Source organism: Corvus brachyrhynchos, unplaced genomic scaffold, assembly GCF_000691975.1.
Source record: "Corvus brachyrhynchos isolate BGI_N302 unplaced genomic scaffold, ASM69197v1 scaffold116, whole genome shotgun sequence".
In the NCBI taxonomy this organism is placed as follows: domain Eukaryota; kingdom Metazoa; phylum Chordata; class Aves; order Passeriformes; family Corvidae; genus Corvus; species Corvus brachyrhynchos.
Window position 1 is genome coordinate 8015087 of NW_008240221.1, and position 19686 is coordinate 8034772.

General features: G+C 36.9%; 1 protein-coding gene across 6 annotated transcripts in view; it reads right to left on the reverse strand.

Moving 5' to 3' along the window:
- The window catches only part of FAM49A (family with sequence similarity 49 member A), a 50427-nt gene that overhangs the window by 9224 nt on the left and 21517 nt on the right, over positions 1-19686 (reverse strand). The window contains exons 1-4 of one of the 6 annotated variants that reach the window (XM_008641792.2): positions 11193-11684; positions 9312-9391; positions 1381-1502; positions 393-498 (exon numbers count right to left, since the gene is read on the reverse strand). In XM_008641792.2, coding sequence (XP_008640014.2) covers positions 393-498; positions 1381-1502; positions 9312-9391; positions 11193-11197 — 313 coding nt within the window. In that variant the 5' untranslated portion in view covers positions 11198-11684. Of the gene's footprint in view, positions 1-392; positions 499-1380; positions 1503-9043; positions 9124-9311; positions 9397-11192; positions 12188-19686 lie in introns of those variants that run through there. The other 5 variants (XM_017745010.1, XM_017745012.1, XM_017745009.1 and 2 more) reach the window with 5 other exon arrangements.

A 19686-nucleotide genomic window follows, 5' to 3' on the forward strand; every position in this document is an offset into this window, starting at 1 on the left:
TTCCCCATTATCCCTGCTTTTAAGAAGTCTCAAACTATTACTGGCTTACATTCCTTCTAAAACTCCAAAGGATCCAAATTACAAAAAATAAATTCCATTAGTCCAGCAAGGACCAGTGAAGTGCAGAAAAGTAGCAGGAAACAGTGAAAAACATTATAGTTTTATCATGTTTTTTGCTTGTATGCTATTTAGGTAATATAGACAAACTAACAAACTATGAAATTAAGATTAAAGAGATGCCTCGATAAATGCAATTGCAGATAAATGTCTGTTGATATCAAACAGAAATAATATTAACTCTAAAACTCTTTAAAAGCTTGTGGAAAGACAAAACTTCCTCTTTCATTTTATATAAAAAACTTATTAAACGTACATACTAAAACAGGGCTCACCTAGTCTGAGTGAAAACTCGTAAAAGCGCTTTAGCCTTACAACCAGGGGACAGACTGAATTCCATGCTTTTTCTTGCAGCTGGATATCATTGGGATTTTGTATTGCCTGAAATGAAAATATTACCATAAAGACTGGTGATAAACGAATAACAAGAGGTGGTTTGGAATTTTTCTACATTATTTTAAAAAGTATTGTAAAGCATGGAAGAACTCTGAGAAACTACATTGCATAGGATTCCAAAAAATACCATGTTTTTCACCTTCCCTCACCCCTGTAACATACTGTTTTAAAATCATTCATTACAGTGAACCACTGACATATTCTTTTGGGAGCAAAACTATTGTAGAAGCATCAGGTAAAACCTTTTATGTAACTACTGGTTGCAAAAGTAGCCTTCTTTTCAGGTTTTGATGCTTTTGAAATCTTCAATATGCTGAGTTTCTTAAGTAACCAACAGCTCACACTACGAGCATCTGCAAATCTGATGAAGGAAAAGTTTTGGTCACCTGCGAAAAATTCTAAGTTACAGTTCAAAATTCTACTTCAGGACCAGTTTCACAGAATAAGATGCCTCTAAAGTGGATGTGAAGTTATAATTTACCAGGATTCATTATTCCATTTACACAAAAGAACAATTATCTGTATCATATATTTCTGACACCTGAGTATTCTTCCATGTCCTCAAATTTGACTTCTGCCATGAGATACATGAAACAAGGTATATGAAATGGTGCTTCTTGAAGTGAAAAATAATAACTAATTACTAACAGAAAACCTGAAAGAAGTTCCAACAGCCATCATTTAATGATTTCAAATTAGAGCTTTATACTTAATGTTATGCACAATCTGTTACGTATTTTATAAATACAATTTTAAGGAGATATTCATTTGAGCTCATAGAATGTGCTTGGACAGAGAACAGAAGCAGGGAACACATCGAGTTTTGCCTGATTTTGCTTCCAAAAAAACTGTAATTAACAAACATACATCTCTAATTTCTTGTCCAGCTCCTTTGTAAGCCTGAAGGTCTGCAAGCATGCTTTCTGAGTCCTGTAAAACTGCACTGATCTGGTTCCAGACCTCCCTTTCTCCATCCGTGGGCTGTGCATCTAAGAATGAGAAAAGCAAAATGCACAAAGTCAAAAGGAAGCTGCAGTACAAATGGCAAGATTACTCAGTTCTACTTAACAATACCACATCCAGCTTAACTGTGTGTAACTCCATTCTGATGAAGTTTTTTTCAAATATACAATTATACTGCCATTCTGCTAACATCCAAGCTTCTGCTTTTTATAGCAAGGAAGGAAAAACAGTACAGTTTTTGTATGCTCTGGCTCATAATGCCTCTTCTCAAAATGCAGCATTTTAAAGAGCAGCAGTATCATAAAGCAATGTTATTAGAAAATAGGATAATGCATCAGTCCCTCTCTTTCACTAGCTCCATGGCTCAATCACAAAAAATTGCTCACTTTTCTTGCAGCTTGGGGATAAAATCAGGCCTTTCAATGGATGGAGCAGTGGGATATTGCTCCACTTTGACTTTCCTCCAGGCTTCCTTAGCCAGGGTAATTTATTTCTCCTTTTGTAAAACACAGATACAGTACTATTAAAAATAATTTTTTCCTCATGTATGTCAGGGATCATTCATGCCACTAAAATAAATCCAGCTCTGTCAGTAATCAGTTTTCAGGGTGTGAGTGACCTGTAGACCTTTATTGTTGAGAGAAATGACATTTGAAAGTAGATCAATCTTCCTATTCAAATCTCCTCCTATGGGATTTACACAGCAGTGTGACACCAGAGAGTGATGTTATCCCCAGAACACTAACACATTAGACAAGGTAGAGTTCTCCTGTCTTCTTTTGCTTTAAAACATAAAGATGACAGGCACTGACCAAAGACTGGATAACCTATATATGGGATTGCAGTCTATATGTGAAGGAACAATGACATTGTCCCAGCAGATTTCTACAAAGACAAAACTATTTTTTTCCCTTAGATTTGTATTAGCTTGTAAAGATAGAATGTTAATTTTTATGAAAGAAAAAAACTACCTTGAAGTTGAGTCTTAGAACTTAAAGACTACTTGTTTGAATTAAAAGCAACGAGGTAAGTTCAGTTCAAAGCTCACCAATTAGGACAAGCTACTGTATTCATCTCTACATTAATAGACAAGAAATATTAAAAATACTTTTTCTATTTAGTCGTCTCACTCTCCTTAAGAAAACTGACAGAGTTTTCTACTAATGTATCAGAATGGGATTCATTTACCCAGTCCCCATTAGAAACAAAAGCACTGGTTCACACTGGAGTGTATGGAAAATTGGCATTCTCTCCATGATGTTTCAGGTTCAGATAATTTATTTAAATGTTTCAAGTTATCTATGGACCTTGCATGAATGGGACACAAATGGCTGAGATTTACATGTCTGCAGCTCCAAAGCAACTCGTACTTAAAACCCTTCCCAAGTTCCTGTGTACCATGAGTCCAACAAAACTGGGCACGTAATACTGACTGGACTTTCCTTTTATTCTGGAAGTCTTCCTTTATCTTATTTAAAAAGTAAATAAACATAAACTGAACTTAGCTGGGTTTTATAGCCAAAATACTTCATGTAACTAAAAATCCCACTATCCTTCAAGAAGTGAGGGAAATGAGCACAGAAGGAAAAAACTGTCCCCACAGGAAAATCCCATCTGGGACATGGCTGTTGAACTGACCCATCAGTCACATTAAATTTACAGTGTTCCAGACTGGTTCTTTCCTCAAGCTGCAAGAAATCTCAGGTACACACCATAAGGCGGTTGCCACCTTGTGATAAAAAGCAAAACAGAAAACCCTTCTGACTTTAAGAACGAAAGAAGAGATCCGTCAAAACAGTTACATACCATACAACAACAGAGCAGGGGAAGGTAGGAGTCACATAAAAATCAGTATCGGTATTTTAATAGTTAAATTAGTTAATGAAAATAACATTTTGAGTGAATACTAGCACAAGAGAATAAATAATTTGTTAGGGCAGTTCATGAATGTAAAATTTGCATGTGCAGGTCACCTGAAGCATCTTGTTTAACCTTGTTGGTTTACAAGGAACTTCTATGTTAATTTTTACAATTTATTTGCTTTAAAAGTACTAGTGCATAAGGGGGATGTAAATGTTATAGATGGCCTAGCACTTTGGGACTTCAAAATGGCCTTTAGTAACACCCTTTATTGTAAGCATTTTTCAAAATTTCTGAATTCATCTTTTGGAAGTTGGTGGAAGGAGGAATATTTGAAACTCATTGAGCTTTCTGTAGTATCCCAGCACCTGGGGAAGAAGGGGCAAGAGGCAGGTAGGTATGTGGAAGAGGGAAAGAAAGGGAAGGGAGAGGAAAAGGACTGCAAAGGCTCCAGAGCAACAGGCTTAGCTTGCATTTGCGGATGCAGTTTATATTTATGTTGGAAGTATTTAGCTTAAAAAGAAAGGTAGGGAGGATGATTCAGGCTTTTTTTTTAAAAAAAGCATGCATCTTATTTATGAAATAAAAGTTATGCAATCAGATGTTCTGATAAGACCATGGCCATGTTTCAAAAGGGATTTTACAAGAAGATCCTGCCAAAAATGGTCAGCTAAAATAACTGTAATGGATCACTTTGAAAACAATTTCATCTTACTGTCAACAACAACAACAATAATAGCAACAGCAACTAAAAGAAATCGAGACTTCTTTATGACAGATTTTGGCTTTTAAAACTGGTTTTTATTCCAATGAAACCAAAGCTAGTTTCTCTGCTCTCAATTAAAAAATGCCAATCCTGAATCACAGTGTGGAATCACTGCTTGGAGGTGCTCACCTCTTATCCCCAGACCACCAGAGAACCAGCAAGTGCTTCAGGAACCTGAGCCCATCTCTAAATGAAACCACTGCTACTGACTAACCTACAGTGACTCCAAGCCCTCTCAGTAACAAGTTACCATAATGGCCAGACTCACTGCATTTCAAGTCTGAGTTTTTAGAGTACTCATGATTAGCATTCAGAGTATTCTGTCTTTAATAAGACAAAATAGAGAAGAACCCTTTTACCTCCCTTTGGACAAATGTTTCTAATGTGAACCCTACACCAAACAACTACATGTTTGTATCCTGTATCAAATTAATATGAGTCAGATGAGGCTTGAATCTTCCATATATAGATTCTACCAGCAAAACTGGAAAACTTTAGCTCTGGAGAGAAATACATTTCCACTGGCTGCATCAGAAAAAATCAGGATATGGTAATTCATCCATTCCACGAACACATGCTCTCTTTCACATTTACACATGGTCTATGCCATGTTTTGTATGGAACTACAGACTTCATAAAGAGCAGGCAGAAACCTGGACCCAATACAATTCATTTGTGGATGCATTAAGCATTTCAGGTGAATGGTGAAGCATGAAAGTGGGGTCATCATTATTTTCTTAGCAAGATACCTGTCATTTGTTTCAGAAAACCCTCCTAACAGCGTAAGGTATCTACCTCATCCTTCACCAAATGTGCATTAGAAAAAAACCATAGAAACTGCTAGGTAGGTCAAACATTAATTCTCATAGGACAAGACTAAATATAGAAAGGATGTGTTCATTTGGTATTTACCAATACCAAATGAAGTGTAACAATATCTCAGTAATTAATTTTAATGAAGAAAGAACAGTACTATGAACAGTACTAACAACAGTATTAAAAGAAGCACTTCCAACTCACACTCCCTTTCTGAATCTGAAATGCAGATCAAAAGCTCAGAACTTTATTCCACCCTCAGGTGATTAAGAAGATTCCCACTGAGGTTGGTTAGTTCTTTCACTTCAGTGAATGTAGAATCATATTTGTCATAAAAATACTGTACCCTTCTGGCCTCAACAACATAGCAAAAGAAAGCAAGTTAAACAAGAGCTTTCATGGGCTCTGCTTTCAGCTCTTCTTGTCCTGTCCACTGCTGAATGTGGCAAATAATTCCATCAGCCAGCAAGTTAGAGAGCAGTACACATATTTAGTGCATAATGCTAAAGTCCTATTTCAGATTTATCACCATGACGATGATTTTTTTCCATGGCAATCTGGGACAAAAATTAAAAGAAAAACTCTTAGAAATGAGCAAAGGCATTACAATTACAGCGAGTAATGCACTCTAGAGGGTACCAGAACCTGCTATACTCCATACATTAAAGAACACCCAGTACTGGATAGAAGCAGTACCCCATCCAGGCTACAAGGGATTTTTGAATCTCAGTCCTTCTAAACTAGCTGGAATAAAGTTAAACTCACTAAATTGTTAATACTGGCTCCAGGGAGGGTGCTGTGCCAGGGAGATCAGTGCCCAGCTTCAGCTCCATCAGACAGGGGATGGACACACAGCACCCCTCTGACTGAGCTGCAGTTTCTGGCTCAGGACACTCCACAGCTCAGGAACTGAGCGCACCCTCCCTCAGGCTGGACCCCAGCTATATCCCCAGCCTTGCTGTCTGTGCAGAAAGGGTATTAATTAATAGCCTATTATACAAAAAGTGGGCAGTTGCTCTGCTGCCAGACACGTTCTAATAACAGACCCTTTTAATCATACATGAACAGTAACTAAAAATTTCATGAATCTTTCTGGGCATGTGAGGGAATTCTAGAAAATAAGATTCGTGAAGGGGATGAGAGGGATTTAACTAGGATCAAGTCCACCTAGCCAAAATTTAAAAAAAAAAAAAAAGAACCTGCTCACAATAAGATTTGAGAGGTCTAGAAAAAGTATTTGAGGAGAGGATGGGACTGTAGGTGTCACTTAAGGACATGTCCTCCAAATAATCTATAAACTTTTGTCTTTTATATTTGAAACAAATTGTTGCCTCCACTTTCAAATTACTTCCAAGAATTCATGTGGAATTATTTGTTTACTTTGCCTGAAAAAGGCAGCAGTAATTTGACAATAGATTTTCTGCAAAAAAAGAGCAATTTTAAAATTGTGCAGAAAGAGCTCAGATACCCAGAATTCATTTATCTGCAACTAATTTAAATAAGGTCAAAATTTAGAGAACAAAACAGTTCTTGAACTGACAAAATCCATTCAAGAGAATTTGCCATGGAATCCTGAAATCCAGACTCTCAAGATTTGCCAGACTTTTCCTAACATTATTTTCAAACTGAGAGCTAAGAAGGAATTAAGGTAAAGTAAGTGGTGTATATAATCAAACCTAAGAGGTAGCAGTTTGATTAAAAATATTCCCATCAAGATCCAAGTGTAAAATAGCAATATGGTGCACTTTCTATGAAGGATGAAATTATTTTTCTTTATGTAAACCTTTCAGTAGACCTTAAAAAAGAATAATTTGGCTGAATGCATTTAGTCTGCAATACCCCTCAAAGAAAAGGCCTTTCCACCTGCATGGACAATGTTGTTCTCCAGAGACCCAGCGTAACTGCTCAACTAAAATTATTACTGGGGACCAAACAGAACTGCTTTTGCTCTACAGCATAAACTGAAACTAATGCTGGATTCAAGTTTTTTCAAGTATGACCATGAAGTTACAAAACTTGGTTTCCAGTTTGGATTGAAGAATAAACTTAGGTGTTAAAAAGAATTGCAACTGACAGTGTGGTCACCTGCACAAAAGTAGGGGAAAAGAGATGATGTCAAACTTCTTTGTTCTTTTTTTTTTTGTAGCCAGCTAATGAAAAAGCACACAGAGACTAGAAAGCAATATGCTGATGCAAATAATGAATACAGTAAAACATCAGCTCAGCACACCCCTCATCCTCCGAATAGCCAACTGTAGTGATCATGTTCACCCATGAGCTTGAACTGACAGCTCAGGCCACAGAAGGCCACACGTCCAGCAAGCCCACACCAGACTCTGACCCGTGTTCACTCATTCAGAGAGTCCTTTTCCACTTCACAATGGCCAGGAGACCAAAAAAGCAGGAGAGCTAAAGGAGACCAAAGCACAGAACCATAGCCCTTTTCAGTCACATCCCTTGAGCCAATACAGATTTTGTGCCACTAAAAACCTCTGGGACTGTATTTTGTGAGAAAAACTTTTAAACATTCACTCATGAGCATGAAACTCCCTGAAATTTGGAGCTGACAGTTTTGTTCCTCTCCAGGTAGATGTGCCTTACTAGTGTGCCCTAACCACTGGCATCTCCTGCGGGAGAGGGGGCTTCATTCAGTTCTTGGCCACATGCTTTTGGAATAAAAACCAACCTTCACTGCCAAGGCAACAGATTCAGTATTTCCCCCTCTCACCACCACCTCTACCAAGGCTCCCCGCTGCCAGGCCAGCTGTTTCCTGCCAAGCCTGCAGCCTGGGTCAGGAACACATTCTTGCCAACAAGGACACAATGGGGCTGATTAAACCTGGAAGCTCAGAGCAGCTGAAAACTTTCACAATAGCTTGGCAAAGCCACAGGGCACTGCCGAGGCCCTCAAAAGTTTGGTAGAAAAAATTTAGGTGGTGGTTTGGATATAAGTTTGACATCCTGGGATGACAGTAAAATTTTCAAATTTTACAGACAGAGAAGATACCATGGCTCATGGTACCTTCTCCTAAACCCAAACTAACTAATTAACCTTTTTCTCATCATTTAAAACTGTTTTTTCATAATGAGGTAATTAAGATCTAGATGAGAAGATTAAGGTACGTGTACAGTTCCAGTCATACATTCTAGCTCTCACCTAAGCAAGCAGGTTTGAGCAATTTCATGAGATCTAAGTATGTGTCTAAATGACTTCTGGAAGTGGTGATTCTGAGTGTACACAGACATACACACTTACAGAATGTCAGTTACTCTTTTCAGAAAAATAATTCAGGAATAAATGATTAAAGAACAAAACTATTTCAAGATGACAAAATATGTGTATAATCACCTGAAATGCTCTTTGAAACCATGCTACAAAAGGAAAGTATTTTAAAACACTGGATTTTCTTTAAACTTTTGGCTTTTCTTTATTTTTTTAGAATAGAGGTATTAAGAGAGAAAACATCACACACTGTTAGTGTTTCAAAGAAAATGCTTTTCACGTATGTAGTGAAAACAGATTAAACCCATATTAAGGGATTTGCTAACAGTGTCTAGAAGTACATGCAGGGAAACTGTAGTCAGCAAAAGTGAAAACAGCTTTGAATCATATATAGATGTGGCAAGAAAACTGGAATGGGAAATACTGTTCTGCAAACTGATAACCATGCAATTAAGAGAGATGCAATCAAGCACATACACTTTGACCACTTCACTACTTTTTAGAAACTATTATCCCAGAAAAGTAGTTCCACCTCCACTGCTTTTTTTTTTTCAGCTTTTTATTTCCAACATGTATTTCCGTTCAAGAAAGAATCATAATTTTTTTAGCCCTGATTTGTTAAAGAAAGTTGAGAACAAGTTTATTCATGTGTAAATTTAACAATGGCTCATAAATGTTTTGAATTTAATTCAAGATAAGGTTTTACTTGCATATCTACCTTTCTCTGCTCAGAATGAAGTAATTTTGTACGGTTTTACAAAAATCAAAAAGCAGTATTCTACTGAATTGTAATTTGATTTGTTTGCAAATCCCTTTTGAATTGCTTTATGATGCATAAGCACATGCAGTTTATTAAGAAATAATAAGCAAAGAAGGCAAGCCAGGCAAGAAGCTTTGCTCACTTTCAAAGTCAAGGAAAAAATTTGGCCCCTGATCAAGCTCTGTGCAAGTGAGAACTTTTAAAAGATTTCCCATTTGGTTCCTGAAAAATAGAAAAGGAAGAGAAAAGCAGTCCTGAGTGAACAAATGATTTTAGAGACAAGGACTTGGACAGATTGGTTGTGCTGGAAAATACACACTGTAAGCATTTAGATTTTAAAAGTTTTTCCTCAGTTTGCTGTTAAGTCAGGGAAAAGATTCTCTCATTGTCTTGTAATTGTTTGAACTTACTTTCAAAATCCAGGAAAAAATGTGGATAGTTTTCAATTTCCCTGGTAAGGACCTTAAGAAGATTACCCATCCCAGCAAACCTAGTAAATGCAACAAAATCATAAACAGTTATACATGTAAACTCATACAGCTAAGGGCTTGACACAGTCTGCATCATGTATTCAACATTTTGCCAAGTTCTGGACCAAGAGAAACATTTTGATGGTCATGATATTTACGCATGGGGGCAGAAAGAGGAAGACCTCAGATAAACACTGAAATAATTCTATTCAACAAATTGGAATTTAAACATCAGGATAACATCCCAGTGTATAAACAGATATTTATGAGTTTATTTACTTAGCAGGAGAAACAAACTCAGAGCTACATCTCTATTTGTAAATTCTCTAAACTGCTGGACTCCAGATTACTGAATATAATTTCAAAGTAAAAACTGAGGTCTTAGAATCTTCAGCAAAAAAATCCATGTCATTTTAGGAAAATAACTCACTATAAGGGAAAAAAAAAATCTAGTTATTTCCAATCAGTAAGATTTTATAATATATTACTATAAAATTCTATCAAAAAGGACAGCTAAAAAGCTTTTTAGCTTTTAAAAATGTAAGCATGCAATAAAAAAAAAAAAAAGACAGGAAAAAGGGGAGTTTTGTACTCTTTTTATCTGTTATTCCTATCTTTTATCATCTTGGAATTCTTTGCATTTCAAGTTATGAACAACTCCCAAGAGGAAAAGTGACCAGTTCTCAAAGAGCAAGTCTCTATGGAAGATAAAAAGGAAGTAGATTTGAAGAAATGTTTTTTACCAGTGCAGTCCTTATGAAGATAAGTTTTTCTAAAACTATGTAAAAGTAGAGCTTTCTTGGTCAAACGTAAACTTTTACTCAGAAGAGAGAAAAATTAAACCATGAAAAGCACATATCAGGATAAAGAGATCTGCCTGGAGGGATGTAGAAAAATGTAATTTTAGATTTAAAACACAGATTGAAAACTGATTTTTGCCTCAAAGAGAAATATTCTCATTACTCTAAACCACGGCTCTTGGGGCTCACATCTGATGTTCATCTGCGATTCAGTTTAAATCTCTTCCCACTTAAGAGATCAGATCATAAAAAATTATTCTAAGCATGTACATGGCTGATACTCCACATGAGGAGACAAAGCTTTTTTCAAGTTTTCCCACAAGTATTACAGTAGGAAAAGTACCATCAACCCTAATTTCTATGTGCATATAAAGGATGTATTTCTACATCAGGAAAACCTAGGAAAGTAATGTGAGGCTTGGAGATTTCAAAGCAGCCACAGTCATACCATAAAATGATATAAGTTTAATCAATAATCTGTTCAGAACATGCAGTTTCATGTAAGCAAGGCTTTTGATAAATAAATGGCTTTGTTTTGCATTTAATACTTCAAAATTTTCTCTCCAGAACAAATCCAGTCAGCAGACTGTCAAGCCCTTTGTAATTAGCAACATCTTGCATATACAAAATTGAAACATAAAGAAACATTTTCCATTATTCGTAAAGTTACATTCATTATATGCTGGAAAAATATTTACACTTTTACTTTCTGAACAAGATCAGCACCTTATAAACTGAGTTTGACTTTCTGATTAGCCTAGAAAGGGGAAAAACATGCAAACGGAGCAAAATAGATTTTATGCAGTGTTAAAACTTGTATCTTCAATAATTTAACATCTTCATCACACTGGTATAATACATTTTATCAGCATCAGCGAGAAGAAACACGGTAACGTACACACACTTATTTTCCTTTTCATAACCTTGAAAGATAAAGTTATATTATGTAATACTATCACAATCTAAATGACTGACTCAGCTTGGATTCTTCACTTTCAACTCTTTCTAAGCCACATCTTACCTCATCGCCTTCAATCTTCAGAGAGTATCCAAGCATTTCTTCTACTGCCAAAGCTTGCACTGCATCCAGAACTGGTTTAGCTGATAGCATGCTTCGAACAGCGAGGAACCCTTTGTGCCAAAAACCTGAGGATACGCTCCCTCATTTGCATTGAGTAGCTTGAGGTCATGTGCCCAAGCTCTGCCTCTGATCCTTCTTACATAAGTACAGCACATCTCGGCTTGGGAGATTTCTGAGTATTGTACCGGAACTTTTGTTGTAGTTCCTAGCTTGTTTTTCACTTTATTCCCTCTCCTTCAATCCCTGTGTAGAAACTGATCCAGCTATTCAGGTCACAAGTATGAAACAGAACCCTACCACAAACTTATGTACAAGTGTTCATGCAGGCAGCATTTTCCAGTGATCCTCAAGGCTCTGGTTTGACACCATCTATTTTCAAAGCACAACAACCCCAAAAATAGTCATATTCAACATCAACATCTAGAAAATATGGCTCAGGCAGTGGCTAAACATGTTTTAATTATTTATGATTTTATGTAATTTCTTTATGGTTTCCTAAAAAAACAAACTAAAAGCAATACCTGGTTCCAAGAAATTTTCACTTTCAAGTGTAACTCATTATTCAACACTAAGTTTTTAATTCCGAATTAAAGGGCCAAACTTCACCTTAAAGGAAGTGCTAATAAACACAAATCTTTGCCTCAAACTGAATTATTTAATTCTGCATAGTTTGCTGCTTTCCAGTACTTGGCTCTTTCAAACTGTCTTTCCTTAAAAACTCTAATAACATACTCCAAACCTCAGGAACTGAAAGTCACCTCCAGGATAATTTTAATGAGATTTCAAAGTAACTAATGGCACATACTCTGAGCAGGTCAATATATATACTGTGGTTGCAGGAGAAATGCAAATAACAGCTGAGGTACAGAAGCAAATCACAAAGGTTTAACAGAAGAGCATAAAATTCTATTTCATTAAACTGGAAAGCATTTTATTTTACTTACTGTAAAATCAGTTTAAATGCTGAACTGAGATTCAATGCATATATAAAAATATTGCTGATGCCGCAACACTAAATGCTAGCTGCTTCTCTTTAGTGTCTAAATCCCTTAAAATTTCAACTTTTAACTACGCTTTTAAAATTATCACATGTTGAAAATGATGTTTGCATTTTGTTTTTCGCTATTGCTTTCTAAACCATTAAAGCTTACCCTAAGATATTACATAAGCATATAGAAAATAGCTTTTAAGCTACTGTTGACATTTTAAAGCTCATTGCTTGATTTTTGATGCTCATCACTTAATTAGTAGCCCATAGACATAAATAAACCATAACCCATCAATGAACAGGAAAGCACATTTAGCATTTTTCATTTTATTTACCATTTTCCAGTAGCATGTTTAAAAATCTTAGCTTTGAACAAAATATCACAGGTTGGTTTTCCAACACATAACTGTGTTCCTAAAATTTCACTGATTTAGTTTCAACATTCTAGAGGGATTACCTTGCATGAGAAAATAAACTCCTTCTACCCCACTAAAGCAATCAGTTTATTTTTGAGCTGTGATATATAAAATACTATCCCCCCCCAAAACAAATCAGAATTCAACCCTACAAATCTGCCATGGATTTTACAAACATATACTGAAAGTATACTGAAATATATTTATTATATACTTAAATCCACTTCTGAAAATTTAGTAAGTGTTCCCAAACTCAGTATTATTAACTGAACACTGAATGTTCACAACTAAATATCATGTTATTCAACTCTTCTTTAAAATCTTTACTTACACACTGTTTTAAGCAACTACACAATTTTCAAGTGTGAAGTTCTGCACCACTTTCTAATGACAGCTAAAGTACTATACAAATTGCTAGAGAAGTACTGACTGATTTCTTCTCTTACAGGACTAATTTAATCAGTATCAATTCAGCACCATCAGCAGCACTGCAGTACACTGAAGATCTAACAGAGAGTCAAAGCTTTAAAACATTGTGTTAGTGAAGGACAGATTCACCAGCTCAAGCCTTTGCAGCTCAGCAGTACTCCTCTGCCAGATAATATTTCCTAAATCTGCCTGCTCACATAAACATGGTCTGAAAGGCTTTTGTCAAAATGAGCTGGATCAGCAAATACCTACTGCTTAACCTCATTTAGATCATCCTAACGAAAGCAGGGCTGTGCGTGTTTTCACTCCACTGGGAGTATCAGGAGAAACAGAGGCTCCCAAGCTCAGGAGTGGCAATGGATGATTCAGAATGATAACTTCTAGTGGCACACCTAAGTGGGCAGAGACAGGAGGTATCCAGTCCACAGTCTGAGGGAAATGTACTAAGCACATCAGCATCATTAAAGCACTGGAACCAACCTTCCTCCATGAATAATTAATTGTGGTTTCAAAAATATACCAGCATCTGAGCAATCTCAAGATCTCTCAGATCAAAAGCATGATTCCAAATCTTTCTGATATTCACTCATACAGTTGGTTCAGGTGCTTGTAAGGAAACAGCAAAAGTGCAAGACTCAAAAAATTATCTTGGAGAAACTGGCTGCTCATGGCTTGGACAAGTGCACCAGGCACTGGCTGAAAAACTGTCTGGAACAGAGTGGTGGTGAATGGAGTTACATCCAGATGGTGGCTGGACACCAGTGGTGTTCTCCAGGGCTAAGTACTGGGGCCAGTCCCATTTAACACTTACCAGTGATCTGGGCAAGAGGATTTGCAGTGGTGAGGCCACATCCCAAGTGCCGTGTCCAGTTTTGGGCCCCTTACTACAAGAAAGACATTGAGGAGCTGGAGCGTGTCCAGAGAAGGGAAATAGAGCTGGTGAAGGGTCTGGGGCACAAGTCTGATGAGGAGCAGCTGAGGGAGCTGGAGGTGATTAGCCTGGAGAAAAGGAGGCTCAGGGGAGACCTTATCACGCTCTACAGTCGCCTGAAAAGAGGTTGTAGCCAGACGGGGGTTGGTCTCTTTCCCCAGGCAATTGGCGACAGGACGAGAGGATATGGCCTCCAATTGCACCAGTGAAGGCTCAGGTTGGACACCAGGAAGGATTTCTTCATGGAAAAAGTGGTTAAACATAGGAACAGACTGGCCCAGGAGGTGGTGGAGTCACCACCCCTGGCAGTGTTCAACAAACTGGAGATGGCACTTAGTGCCATGCTCTAGTCGGCCTGATGGTGTTCAGCCAAAGGTTGGACTCAATAACCTTGGAGCTCTTTTCCAACCTAAATGATTCTGTGATCGATTGCACTCTCATTCAGTTCAGTGTCAGATGACACCAGGTTGAGTGGGAGTGTTGATCTGCTGGAGAGCAGGAAAGGTCTGCAGAGGGATCTGGACAGGCTGCATTGATGGGCCAAGGCCACTTGTAGGAGGTTGCACAAGGCCAAGTGCCAGGTCCTGCCCTTGGCTCACAACAACCTCTGCAGTGCTAAAGGCTGGGGAAGAGTGGCTGGAAAGTGACCAAGAGCAAAAGGATCTGGAGGTGTTGGTCAACTGTGGCTGAACATGAGCCAGGTGTGCCCAGGTGGCCAACAAGGCCAATGGCACCTGGCCTGTATCAGCAATAGCGTGGCCAGCAGGACCAGGGCAGAGAAGTAAGACAAGAGGAAATGGCCACAAGTTGCACCAGGGAGGTTTAGATTGGATATTAGGAAACATTTGTTCTCTGAGAGGGCTGTCAAACACTTGCACAAGCTGACCCAGGAAGTGGAAGAGTCACCATCTCTGGAGGTATTTAAAAGACTCATAGATGTCATGCTTAGGGACATGGTGGATTTGGCAGGATCAGGTCAACAGCTGGACTCAATGAACTTGGAGGTCTTGTCCAACCTAAACGATTCTCTGTTTCTATTACTTCTTTCCATCAAATTCCACAGTAGGTTTCTTTTTAATAATCACTTCAATTTTCTTATAAATGAGGATATTTGCATGGATATGGTATTATTATCTTCAGTTGTTTTACTGCTAAGTGTTTAAATCTTATAAACTGTAGTTGCATCGATGAAGAAAAATATAACAACTGATACTTTAATAGTCTCAGTTGTGCAAATACAGTTAGTTTTTAAAAATGGTATTATTCCTCTATGGACTTCATTCTAGAAATAAGTTAAAAAATGTATTGTTATACTAAGAAAAAAAATAAAATTAGTCATACATTTGTGTTTGAGGTGCTAATTGTGCAAAACCCCCAAAGATATTTGGTAATGAAGTATGTAAAGTATTCTCTAGAAAGGCAGAGATAAGAGAAAAACATAACCAAATTCTTTTCAGAAAGCAAGCTATATTCATTTTCCAGAAAAAAGAAATTATCCCCAATGCTGGCCTCTAAACACTGTATTTATAAGGTTTTCATAACATAAATAACATACATAAAGTCCACCAAGTGGCAACCTATACGCAAGCAAAGGAAAATCAGTGCCACACATTCCACAGGCAGGTGAAGTATAAACAGACAAAAAGAAACTCCAACAAAACTCAAAGCCAGAAAATAGCTATAAAGAACTGAGGAGTGGAATAAGAGAATAAAGTCGCTCAAGGTGAAAGTAACTCAAGATAAAAGAATCATTCCCTCTTTGAACAACCATTTTATTAAAACTCCTAGCTAAGGAACACTCCAGCTAAGAGCTTTTGCTGCTGATATGCAGATTGTAGGTTTTAATTGACAATTAAAACCTACAAAAAAAGTGATGCAAGTTACATGGAATTAATAAATGCTTTGTAATGACAAATATGTTTTTCACTAATCATAAAATGTTTAAAGAGTTGGCCAACATTAGTACCTGTAGCCCCAAGGATTACAGAGCTTGGCTTGCAGTCTCTCTAAAATTAAAAGGTAAAAGAAAAAATTACCTTAGATGAACCTAAAAGGTATCCAACGGGGGGATTTTTCTATATGCCAACCCCCACACCTGAATTTACTTTGAACTCCCGTATATTTTTAAAGTATATAATGTCAGAGCAGCTGTCATGAAAGAACAAAAACCAGGCACAACCAAAATATCTGGATTTTGATTCATAGGTCATAATAAAAAACAAAACAGAACACAAACCAGACAAACAAAAAACCACCAACAAAAATGTAGAATGGAATCCAATTAAGTAATTAGAGTAAAATTATATTTGACTTTAAAAAAGCACTGTTGCACTTTGATCCTTCTGCCTGAGTGTAGAGTAACTACAGTAAGCTAGTCTGAATATGGCATTGCCTGCACAGATGCGTTACACAAACCAAAGACATAATTACTCTGTACACAATAAATGGAGCCTCTCATCAATTTTCACAGCAGGGAGACACTTTTAAAAGATACATGTCAGGTTTGGCTAGTTTGAGTGTTTCTTCTTTCAAAATAAAACCACTGTATTTTGCTTCAAGTGGAGTTTGACCTAGTTCCTCCAACCTCTTGCAAGAGAGCCACACCATCATCTTCCTCTTCAAAGTTTTCTTGTCCTCATCATCTCTCACCAAATTCATAGTGAGAAAGGATATAAGCCATCTTAGAACACACTCAGTTTTGGCAATCTAATGATTTGAACATTTGAGAAGGTACCTGGTTTCAACACTTGTGAGTATAATGAGTGAAAAATGTATGCGACATCAGGTAAGTTCTTAGACATAGAATCAGAAACATGACTCTTGGATGGAAAATCAGAAAAAGAAAAAAAATGTTCCTGGTCCTTTCTGCCTGTAAATGACTGCTGATTATTCAATTATTCAGCCTTATGACTATGCCACACAGAGCATTTTTATTATACTCACAAAAAATCCAATGCATGTGTCTGAGAAGCAAGATGAAAACCATCATACTCTAGTTCTCTGGACAACTATGGTAAAAACTTTCCTCAGAGTGATTTTATTTTCCAGTTACTTATTGTGCCAGTTGATAATAGGAGTTAAGTCTTTGCATGCTAGCTTTCTTCTCTTTCTATTCTACTTCTCATTTTAATACATAAATGCCAAAACAGTACACCTAATCTCAGTAAGTCAAACATAAATCCCACAGGGGCTGGATTTCTTAGTGCATATTTCCTAGCAATCTGTTCTGAATGTGTCAGTATCTAGGATATAATGCATTTTGCCATTTTGTATTTATGGTTTGGAGGGTAAGAGTCTGTAAGATATGGATCTGAAACAGTCTTTACAAGTATTGTTTCCTAGGAAAGGGGAGAGAAGTGAAAGAACATCTTAAAATACTAAACAGACAATTAATTCAATCAAAGATATTGACATTAGTGGAAGTAAGACAGATATGGCTGACAATATTTACCAATAGCTCAAGATTTGCGGAATTAAAGATGAAATGTGGATCTTTCTAGGGATTTGCTGCTTTTAGTTTAAAATATTTCCATTTGTGTCATAGTGGTCTTATTTAATATCTCATTACAAAAATAAGAAAACTTGCTGACCTATTACAAGGCTGTTGCAAGGCTGCTGATGGAAATAGCAAGAGTTCCATTAGGGAAAAAAACCCAAAAACCACTGTAAATAAACTGGAGGATAATGTATATTTTAAAAATGTATTCAAGATTTCAGAAAAAAAGTAAAACTTCTATGTGTGTCTGGGAAACGGAAAAAAAGAAACAACAGGTAACATCCCAAAACAGCAACCTGAGAGACCACCTAACCTAGGAAAGTGTTTAAGAAGGCTCTGCTGAAGTATGGAGGTGTATGAGTGACAGAATGGGGCAAGAAGCTTCAGGAGGATTAATTAACCATGTATCTGCACAGGCTTCTGGAGTAAGTAATGCCATTTCTAGAGGCTATTTTTTACTTTTATGGTAGTATGGAGAGAAATAACTGAATATAAGGATGAAAATACAAGAGAAATTAAAAAGAGAGGAGGTTACTAAACAAGGAGAAAACAGCAAATTAAACTGATTTTACAAAAGCAGTTTCAGTAATCTCAGGTACCTGGAAGGACAGGTCTCTTGGCAAGTTGATTTAAGGGATAAGGGAGTGCAGAAAGCTCAGCAGTTAAGACAATACACAACAGGCTATTCTGATGGACAAGAAAGATAAAACAGAGGCTCAGAAATCAATATACCTGTATAAGCATAGGGCAGAATTGAAGAAATAGAGGGAGCTTTGACAAAGCACTAGAGATGAGGAACGAGAAAATGTTATTTACTACCATAAATTTGCTAGAACACTGAAAACCTGAAAAAGCAGCTGTCAGCAGTTTACTGGCCAAAAAAAAGACAACAGTATTTTTAAACAGTAACGGTTGTATAGATCTGGTTTTGTTCAATACTTTTAATTACTAACAGGCAAAGAAGAAGAAAATACCCTTTTAAAATACGCACTAGGCTAGAAGGGAATTAAAATATTTTGGAAAATAGGGTCATAATTCAAAATACTTTAATAAGCTGGAGATACTATCCAGAAGACATTCCATAAATACAAATGTAAATTATTCAACTCAAGGAAAAAAGCAAATCAATCCCAAAAATGCAGATAGACTGGTAAGCAGAAAGACTGAGAAGAAAATATTTAATCATTATACTGGACTATAAATTAAACATAAGGCAGGTTAGAAAGTTGCTAAACTCTGGAATTTTTCAATGACTGCTCTCACAGTCAAGTTAAGGGATGAGGAGACTGAATATTGAACAATAAGAGGTTTTCTCCAAAACATTAGTCTAACCTTTAAGTATGCAGGAATTACTGAAAAGTATAAATTTCAACAAAACTCTTCCTTTTTTCTTAATTACCTCAGTGTAATTTTTTTAATCCTTCTGACAGCATTTTGTTAGTGCACATACTTTCAAATTAAAGACTCAATTCATTAAGACATACAGGGCAGAAAGGGTGCATGACATTTTTCTGCAAAAGAGCCTGCCTTGAAAATTGTATTAATAGGCAAGCACATTAGCCCTCTTAATGATGCAAACACAAAGAGATTCTTAATTTTGCATTGTGCCTAATACTTTAAGAAGCAAGTTCCCTAGTAAATCTATTTTCAAATAATATGTTTTACTTACATTGATTGGCAAACAAGCTTTGTGCCTCAACATGAGCTGCTAAAACCACTGCAACTTTTTTGGGGTATATTAACAAGTCTACTATTTGCCTAAAATGACAAACAGGGAAGGACTGCTATGGATGGTGCAGAATTAAAACCATTCTTTTAATTAAAACTTAGATTTCTTGTAAGTGTAAATGAAAATTGAAAGCATGTACTGACCCTGGCAAGCTCTGCAGTAATTAATTCTAATCACTCCTGGAAGCTATTCCTAGTATAGTAATGAAATTTGCACAATAACTTTTTATTAAGACAGTAAAATTGACGCACCGTAGTGACTCTATACCCTACTCTCACTTTCCTGTATGTATGTATTTTTTGCTGACTGACCAGTGCGGATGGCGGCCGGTCCAAGGCCCACTTATGCCAGTTTGTTCCCTGTCCTGGGGGATGCACGAGCCTGCAGAGGCTCATTATCCATTATCCATGAGCCAGGGAAAGCGGAGCGCGCGCGGTCGGGGCGC